Raw genomic sequence first — 10,363 nt, 5'->3', positions numbered from 1 at the left:
TCCTTTCCTATAAAAATTAATCCCCCCCCCAGTGGCTTCATTCATGAATACATATACATCTCTTACAGAGTCTCTCTCTCTAAGCTAAGGCTTATAAACAATGTCTACATGAACAGTTCTCCATCTCTATAATCAGGCTTCTGTCACTACTTCACTGAAACACTCCACAATGCCATCCACGGCCATCCAATTCCCAGCCAAGAAATCCAGTCTTTTCCGTTTTTTTGTTTTGTTTTGTTTAAGCATTTAACACTGCAATATTCCTTTTACTTGAGAAGATCTTTGGATTTTCATGATGCCACTCTCTGGCCATTCATTCTCAGCCTTCTTTCTCTACAACCCCTTGGATGTTGGTGTTCCCCAGGAGTCTGATAAATACGTCCAGCCTAGACTGTCTACACACGCACGGAGTCTGGGCTAGAGACAGTCATATAACCAACAGCCAACTAATTCTCTACTTGTATGTCAACAGGTACCCTCCAAACACAATTCTCATTTCCAATTCCCCTTATGCAAAACCTTATGGTATTCCTTAGTGTAGCTGATGTCACTATCTAACTAGTGACCCAACCCAGAAATCTGGAAATCATTGTTACTTTCTACTTCCCTTTCACAAGAAATACCACCAATTTTACTTACTATATATTGTTCAAATCTGCCTCCTCCTTTCTACTCCAGCTGCTGCCCTAGTTCAGATACCCATCAGCTCATGTCTATACTGTTTCAAAAGACCGCTTTCTAGCAGTTAGCTTCACCCTTTCCAACAAACCCTTCAGGCTACTGCCCGTGACCCAAAATGCAATAAAGCAAGTCCTTCAGCATAAAGTGAAGGTTCTTCATGCTCTGAATCTTTTCTTCTGTTCACACCCCAGCATTACCTTGCCTCCTTAAAGTAGCATGTCTTCATATCTACAAATCTGTGCAAATGAAGTTCCCTTTGAGTGGAATGTCCCACCCTATCTGCTTGGCAAGTTCTCACTTCTCCTTCAAAAGTTTGTTAAAAAGTTCAGTTCAAAGGCCATCTCACTTATGAAGCCTTCCCAAACATCTCCAGACTGAGGCCACCATATACATATGCCTCCATACCTCCACTGCATTCCTTGTACTGACCTAATTCTCCAAAAGCTTGTGAGCTCTTTGACAGCAAGAATTTTTCATTTGTTTCCTCAGGGCAGCCTCACAGTACTTTGCACTAGATATGTATTTAATGACTAAAGACACCAAAATCAGTCTCATTATTTTATAGACACATTACATTTACTCAAAAAGATATATATATAAAACTATCTCAAAGTTAGTTCCCTTTCTAAAAGGTAAAAAAATAAAGCTAAGAAGATTAGGTTAGTTTCATGTTACAGAATAGAAAGCTGATATGAAATGGATACAATATTACTTTTAGAGATTATATATAAAGCACAGACATTAGAACTTTTGGCTTGCTAAGTTTGCCACTTTGATCATACCTCTACCTTTACCAACAATAATTCTGTAATAAATGTATTAGATATCATAATTTAGTTGGTAAATGGAATAGATAAATGAAAGTAAGTGGGACACTGAATCGTTATTCTGATTTCAAAGTGAAATCTGTATTTTTCCTCCTAGCTTCCCAAAGTGAGTAAATAAAAAATTAAAGGAAAATAATTTCACTTAAAATGATTATCTTTTCATAAAGTATAATGAAAAGAAACAAAATAGGCTAAAATAGGATTATATATCCTTAACTGATTTTTAAGATAGAAATTAAACAATTCGCTCAAGTCAAATTGATTATATGAAATTTTCAGTTTGTAATAGATTTTAACTTAAAATTTTATCTTTCAATTTAATTTATCCTAAATTCTTAGGCAATAAAGTACTTTTACAAATAGTACTTTTGTTTACAAGAAGTACTTTTACACATACAGCTGACCCTTGAACAACGTGGGTTTGAACTGCGTGGGTCTACTTACACATGGATATCCTTCAATAGTAAATACTTCAGTACTACATGGTCTGTGGTTGGTTGAATCCACAGATGCAGAGGAATTGCAGATACAGAGGGTCCGACTACAGGTCATATGCAGATTAACCCCCACATTGTTTACAGGTCAACTGTAGTAACATTCTAAGAAATTTATCAAATGATACAAATGCTATCCAATATAAATGTTAAAAACTATTGTAATAATAACATGGTGCTATGTAAACCGACCTGGGTCCATATGGAGGGGAAAAGGTGTGACCAAAGAAGTGTCTATATATATATCCATCCAACTTCTCAAATACTCCATCATTATCTACTTGATATTCCTTCATGTCTTTAAGATAATCTTTAACATCATTAACAAAGTCAGTGAAGAGCTTCTGATCATGTATAAAGATACCATTTAGGAAAAAATTATTGATGAAGTGATCAAGTTCTTTCCAATGATGAAAACTATCCAGTTTTTCTAATAAATACCTTTCAATTAACTGTCTAAATTCATCTATCCTTACAGGATTCAACATTTTAACATTAAAAAGATTAATGGATTCCTGTTGAGCACATTCAAATACACCAGAACAAGCCTTTCTGAAAGAATTATAATTTTCACCACAGTCATGCTCAGCACTGCATTTCTGTGAATTTGCATTTTTTCCAAATTCTTCAAAATGAGGCTTTTCTTTCCTTCTCTCTCTTTGCGTAGTAGGGCCTCTACTATTCTGGTTTTGTGTACGTGCCTTATACTGTGGATATAAATATTCACTAAAAACTGTTGTTGGTTTTTTGGCTGCTGCTTCTTTTGTAGCACCAAATCTTTTATTGCCTTTTTCATCAAAGATATTCTTGGTGGTATCTTTGAAATGTCTGAAAGTGGATTTAACTGAATCTGAGAATTTTTTCAGATTTTCTTTTACAGCTTCTTTAGCCTGTTTAATTTTTTCTTTATGATGCCTCACAAACTCCTTGGTAGAATTCTTCATAGCATCAAATGTTTCCTTAACAGAACCCAAAAATGTTTCCTTTGACTTATTTTTAGCTCTGTGGTTTCCTCTGTTCCCTTTCTTTTTTCCATCAGTTTCTTGTTTTCCATTTTGATCTTTTGCTTCAACATACAGTCTTTCCCACAAGTCAGAACGCTGCTGTTCAAAGTTTAGCTTGCGCTCCAGCTCAGTGAGTCTTTCCCGTAACACTTCTATTTCCTTTTTTTCAGTCACTACACTGGGAGAGTCTGGGTTGCTATATGACTGACTAGAGCTTAGCTGCTGGAGTTCCACCCTTAAAGCCATGGTTATTAGTTGTTCTCTTTCCAGTTCCCTCCTTAGCATCTTTGCTTCTGCCAACAGAGTCTCCTTTTGATTAAGGAAGCTTTGTGTTTTCAGCTTTTCTTCTTCCAAATGCTGCTTAAGTTTCTGATTTTCTGTAACTAATTCAGCACTTGTCCCTTTATCTTCCAATATCCTAATCTGTTCTCTTAGTTTCCTTAACTCTTCCTGTAATGAAGATAAGGCTTTTTCTTCCTTCTCCAGAGATATTCTTAGATACTGATTTTCTGTATCAAGGTTCCTTTTCTGAGTTTCAAAGGACGTTTTCTCTGCTTCAGTATGGGTCCAACACGGTGCAAGGTTTTCCTTCAATGACTAAATTTTTTTGAAAGATAAGAAAGAAAAATATCAAGAGCTTTAAAGGCTGAATTTAAATCTTTAAGATACAACAAATACCCCATAAATGTTTAGTGTCTATTTCTGCAGAGACTATCCTTTATGTAGTTTTTTCAATATATGAAAACTGGAAAATACAAGGTTCATATGCAGGAAAATGCACAGCAAAGAGCTTCATCAAAAGAAAAACATAGCACACTGGAGGAAGACAGCCTTCTATCTTTTGACTACAGGACTCCAATCTCTCCTGAGAAAGCTCCTAGAGAGAATGTAGGAAGGACTAAAGGTTCTCTGATCCTTGGGTGAGGGCGATTATCTCTTATAAAAAGTAAAATTACAGCTAGAGATGACTTCAGGCTTCAGAAAGTTCTGTTTATACTCACTGCACTCTTTGAAGGAAAAAAATTTCAATAATCTTAGTCCTATTTGAAAGATCTTGGTCGTACGCAAATTAACATCTCTAAGTTCACATAAGTTATACAAGTTCTCCCATACTTTAGAGAACACACTGAATCTTGGTGACATTTACAACTAATTTCTCCAATTTCAATTAATTTTCTGAAGAGACTGTAACCAGATTAGCAATGCAACTCTGAAGTCAACATTCTTGCTGAGAAATTATGTCCAGTCAGGTTTAGAGAATTCTGCTGCAGTGCTAGGTAGCCTTGAATGATCTTTCTTTCAATACATGTATTAGTAACAAACTTTCATCACAACAGCAAGAAATTAAACAATATGCTTAAACAGGTTAATGGTTATAGCACTATCCAGTCAGTTAATTGTTAGAGCACTATCTAGTCAGTTAAAATATCTTCATAAATCAGCAAAACGATATAACTTTGCTTAATTTACTACAAATATTATGACTATTCCCTTTGAATCAGACCAGAAAAATATCTGAATTACAGAGACCAAAAAAAAAAAAAATCCTTTGAATGAGGATATTTTTCCACTTGAAAAATAAATATCTGAAATGGATATTTCACTGTCTGGCTCATTAATCTTCAAAGAACAAATTAAAATTTAAAATTTCCTTACAGTCATTTCATCTGCTCTCCCTGAGTGAGAGAAAACAAGTTTCATCTACCCAACAGAAATGGACTTTGGAGAATATTATGCTTACTGAAGTAAGTCAGAGAAAAACAAATACTGTATGATATCACTTATTGTGGAATCTAAAAAATAATAAACAAATGCATGTAGCAAGACAGAAACAGATATAGAAAACAAACTAGTGGTTACCAGTGAAGAGAGGGAAGGGGGAGGGGCACATTAGGGATACGGGATTAAGAGATACAAACTACCACTATGTATAAAGTAGATAAGCAACAAGGATATATCCTATAGCACAGGGAATTACAGCCATTATCTTGTAATAACTTTTAATGGAGTATAATCTATGAATTACTATGAATTAGCATGAATTACTATGCTGTACACCTGATACTAATACTGTAAATCAACTACACTTCAATTTTTTTTTAAGTGAACTATGGAGTAGAACAGACTAATGTAACATTATCTTTAAATGCACAAGCACGGGGAGCACCACAGAATGACCGGAGGGTACAATATTCTGTATCTAGTAAACTCTAAAATCTTGAATCAAGTGACTAAGCAGATGCTGGACAGGTCTTCCATGATGATCTTCAAAATCCAAACTACATTTAACAGCTGGAGACAAAAGGTATGCAAGAACTGACTCAGCAAACATCTAGGCAGGGCGAGTCTCCTTACAGCCAACATCATTCTATAGAACCATAAACCATGATGGTAAGAAGGAAATAGCTGCTCTTTTTTATAACATCCTCTGCTCAAGGCAGGGAAAACTAAACTATTTACAATTAACTTCAGTAGTCCCTCCCTGAAAGATATATTTCAGATGTTAAGTGGGATTCTGCCTTCCAAAGAAATACAATCATAACCCTATAAAGAATATATAAATAAACTGTGAAGGAAATTTAGGGAAATGGAAGGAAAAAGGAATAGTTTACCTTTCTACCCTGAGTTTATCTGTAATCCCTACACCCTTCTTAGGCAAGAACTAGAGAGGAGACCAGGTATTTTGCTAATCCTCATAAACCCAGAATAGACAGCACAGTCCTGTTGGAGCCAGGTGAATTTCAGGTATGAAAGTGTAACATGCTTTCTCTTTCTTCGTAACTGACATGAAACCAGAGAAAAAGGACTGGCTGATTATTTCCCTTGATCAAGGGTGGCTCCTTAGAGAAGCTACAAACTCTCCTCTCTCTCTCTCTCACTGAATGAAAATGTTTTGCTTGGCTCTATGAAAATAACGTTAATAATAATAATGTTTCATAGATAATATCAATTAAAATAATGTTAACTATAATATAGTGATTAGGAATAACATCTTTGGAGTCAGATAAACAGAATTAAATTCAGCTCTGCTGGCTGCTAGACTTGGGAAAGTTACTTAACTTTTTTGAGCCTCTTTCCCAACTATAAAATGAAATTAATACTTGCTTAATTCAGTGGGATGTGGTGAGAAATAAGAGAAATACTGTATGTGAGGTACAACAGTGCCCAGGACACAGTAAGTACTCAATCAATAATTACCAATACTATTACTGATTTACTAATCTGCACTGTAGTTGTATCTGAATAGCATAATTATTGGCTAACAGAATTTTAAAATTTTATTTCTAGCACATACCTTATAATCTATAAAGGACCCTTGTTCCTGTTGACACTGGGAAAGATAATCCTTCATATCATTCAATTCATCTTTATGTATCTTTCTGACTAACTGTTGACGCTTCTGAATCTGAATTGTGCCTAAAAATAAAAATTTTTATTAGGGATATATAACATAAATGTCATGATTACCAATATTTTTAAACATACAATAAAACATTTACTTTGCATATATTTAACTGCTTAATCCAGACAGGATCATTTTCTTCAAAATACCAGCATTTCACAGTTCTATAAAAATTCTGATTATATAAACAAAGAAGGAATAAGTAAAATCTTACAGTGTCATTCATCAAATGGTGGTACATGGATGTTAATTTATAAATCAGGCCAAGTAGGTTAATATATTTTTTACTTTATTTAGCATACACCAGGGATATTTAAGCAGTTCACTATCCTTTTGATTAAAACAAGCCAGACCATATTACCTTGCCAAACAAAAAAATTTATGTAAAGTTTCTGTCTTACTGTTGTGTTTAAGGGCTGAGGTACATAAAGTGTTGCATTCCCCACTTCAACAGAGAAAGGAACAAACCATGGAGTCTATTCACAGGTTATAAGTAACTAAGGAAAAATGAAGATGTCTAGCTTTTCTCACTGTATTTTGCCTAAATGATATAGCACAAGCCCAAAAAGAATAGCAAGAAAACTAATTGGGTAACTATAATTACCCACCATTCTCAAAGCCAGATCTTTTAAGAACTCTGCATTAGTTAGGTCTGTACTGGAGTATCACCATCCCTATCCCAGTAATAAAGAAATCGTAAATCAACCAGGATGCTATATTTTCATCCTAAAAATCAAAATGTTAATTTGCCAAGACATGCTGTTCACGTGCTGCTACATGCTTCATGCACGAGAAAAACAACAACACTAAATCAAAAAGAAGGCAAAATGCATTTGGCAACCATAATATTACATCTACTGAGTGGCATACCATTATGTAAAAGACATCACAGAATTTTGTAATGAAAGAATATAATATGGGGGCTTCCCTGGTGGCACAGTGGTTAAGAATCCGCCTGCCAATGCAGCGGACACGGGTTCGAGCCCTGGACCGGGAAGATCCCACATGCCGCGGAGCAACTAAGCCCGTGCGCCGCAACTACTGAGCCCACGTGCCACAACTACAGCAGCCCGCACTCCACAAAAAGAGAAGCCACTGCAATGAGAAGCCCGCGCACCGCAACTAGAGAAAGCCTGTGCACAGCAACGAAGACCCAACGCAGCCGAAAATAAATAAATAAAATAATAAATAAATTTAAAAACATAGCAGTAGTTTAAAAAAAAAAAAAAAAGAATATAATATGGGACTGAGTGAACTGATGAGGATGATTATAATTTTTGTGACTTTCTGTTTGAATTAAAAAAAGAATATAATAATTAATAGTTAATTGATTTCTGAAAAATTAACTCATTTCTTCAGTACATCTTGAAAACCACTAAAGAGAAAACTTCTGCCAAGTTACAGACAACTGTTACCAGTTAACAGCTATGATATCCTGTTAGAATTCACTTATCAAAAAAAAAAAAATCACAAATTTGCATGGCAAATTTGTTTCAATATTACTCAAAAGAATCTCAGATTTTTTGAAATATTGAAATAAATTTATCTATAGTTCCCAAGGCAACTGAAAACTTCTTTTTTTCAAACTGCTAACAGAATGAATTCCTTTGGCCACTGGGAAATAACTTAAAACTAATGTGTTGAGATCTGAGTTTGCAGTACCATTACATAGCATATGTTTGATGACTATCAATGTGTCCTCTGTCAATCAATCTCACAAACAATTAGGTATTTTTTTCCCCCTCTACATCTTCAGCTGCCTAACTATGAAGTGTTACAACCCAGGGTTTAAGGCCTTCTGGTTATATCCACAAATCTGCCTACCTTAATCACATTAACCCACTGTCAGTTTTTGCTACCACTGCTGTAAGACTTCTCTTCTACAGGTAAAGAGTCTCAATCTCACCAGAGCTTGCAGCCAATATATCCAGCTGCCTGCTAGGCACAATTTTGGGGGTGTCTTCATTTAAAAAACAAAAAACTGAACTTCAGCACCTGCCCTAATTTATTCTAAAATAAAGTTGGGTAAAAACAAACCGAACTGTGCTCACCGTCTATTAACTTTCTCAACTAGCAAAACTCTTCCCCTCTAACTCCCCCAATGCCAAAAGTAAAGCAGCTAACACACTTCTTGGAATTTAAAAAGTAAACCACCAATATCTCAAGCATCCAGGCTCAAAGTTCTGTTTTCCATTGTTACTTCAGTGTCCGTTATTTCACCAGCCTTCTCTCCATCCCCACCATCACGAGAACTGTCAAGGTCCTGATCACTGAATACCTGAATTACAAAACCTTCTAGTTAACTGTTCTAATTTTTCCCACACTATTTATCTTCCTGCACTTTTCCTCTAAAATTACTGCTCTCAGTTCACTCTATAAATCAAACTCTCCTACTCGGATTCCAAGATGTTTTACAATATAATAGCATCCCACATATTCCAACCTATTTTCCATTATCTCTAAATATCTATTCTGCTATAATCCTACCAGTCTTTTCAGTGCTCCCAAACGTAGCAAGTTTACTTTCAGATTATCAGGTTCTCCACTGCTAGAATGTTCTACTTTCCTTCCACATAGTGTAAGTCCAGACCCAACTTAAATCCTACCATCTCTAGGGTGACTCAGTGTCATAGTTTGAGCTATGATTCTTGTCTGTGCTTCATAACTTAGCACCTAGTTATACTGTTATACTGAAATGTCTGCTGAAAAGCAGGACAGCCTATACTTAAAGCAACTCCATGAGGAAACCAATCAATTGAACTCTGCTGTTGATTTGGAACATGGATAGTCTACAGGTAAAAGAAAGAATAAAACAGGTGCTTCATCAAGAATTTTTTAAAAAATTTTTGTAAGCACTTTCAGGACCTGAAGCAGTGCCAAATACCTATAGTACATTCTTTTACTATCCTCAGTCCTTCTAGTTCTCTCTTCCTTCCAAGATAGATCTGACACTCCAAATTTATATCACCAAGGTTGGTGAATGTTCTGAGTGATTAACTTAGTAGTTCTTGTTAAATGATTATAAAGCAAATGACTGATTATGGAGTGCAACGACTGACTTCACAGTGCCTGAGAAATTCAAGCTGGCTCTAAAATCAACTCAAAAGAGCTCTTAAAGTATTGAGATCGGTGCCACAATTAAGAAAAAAAAATGTGATGTCCTTTAAAAGTGACCTTGAAAAGCTATCATTCAGGTTAAGTTTTTTTATGTTCCCTGAGCCAATCATATTATTATATGGACCTATTATTATGAAGGTTGTTCCTATTCTGAAAAGCTAATTTGAAATACTACAGGAAAATATTTATTAAATACAATTAATAAAGTAAATTTTACAAGTAAACAAAATTCTTAAATAACAGGGCAATAATTTCTCAACTTTGAAAACACTCCTAAATTGAGCTTTCTACAAAATACTTAAAGGTCATGCAATTTGTAGAGTTTTAATGCAATGTGGATTAACATTAAATCACTGTCCAATTTTTTTTTTAGTAAGAAAAGAAGATTAAAGTAAGACCTTCTCCTTTGTTACCTCCATGTTTACCTGCAAGGGGAAAAAACCAAGCTCAAAAAAACATATTCATATATTTGCTCCAGCTAGATAATAAACAAGTATGTATTTCAAGTCAAATCTCATTACAACGAACTTCAAGGGAGGATACAAATTACAAGATCCCAGTATTAAATTCAAGCAGACATCCACCAGGAGTCTAAATACTTATTTTTATTAATATAAAGTTAAATACAAGAAGAAACACATTTTACTGACTCTGACTTTAAACAGGATTGTCTTCACTAAGTTTCTTCTAACATTACACTATATTGAATAATATCTTTTCCACAAATCAACAAAGGGAACATATAATTCTTCAATCTTAAGGAACACATTGTTGGAAGGAACTAGCAAAACCAGATTTACTCAGAAAGCTAAACTGTGGATTATGTAGGCAAAAATC

At 34.9% G+C, this 10,363-nt stretch overlaps 1 protein-coding gene across 4 annotated transcripts in view; it reads right to left on the bottom strand.

The window, feature by feature from the left end:
* The window catches only part of CCPG1 (cell cycle progression 1), a 39,256-nt gene that overhangs the window by 1,581 nt on the left and 27,312 nt on the right, over positions 1–10,363 (bottom strand). For all 4 annotated transcript variants that reach the window (XM_012534799.3, XM_004274649.4, XM_012534800.3 and 1 more), the window contains 2 exons: positions 6,302–6,423; positions 2,195–3,603 (listed from right to left, as the gene is read on the bottom strand). In XM_012534799.3, the coding sequence (XP_012390253.1) occupies positions 2,195–3,603; positions 6,302–6,423 (1,531 nt within the window). The remainder of the gene's footprint in view (positions 1–2,194; positions 3,604–6,301; positions 6,424–10,363) is intronic.

Source organism: Orcinus orca, chromosome 2, assembly GCF_937001465.1.
Source record: "Orcinus orca chromosome 2, mOrcOrc1.1, whole genome shotgun sequence".
Taxonomy (NCBI): domain Eukaryota; kingdom Metazoa; phylum Chordata; class Mammalia; order Artiodactyla; family Delphinidae; genus Orcinus; species Orcinus orca.
The sequence above is the reverse complement of the archived record's forward strand: the minus strand, read 5'-3'. Positions and strand labels throughout refer to the sequence as shown.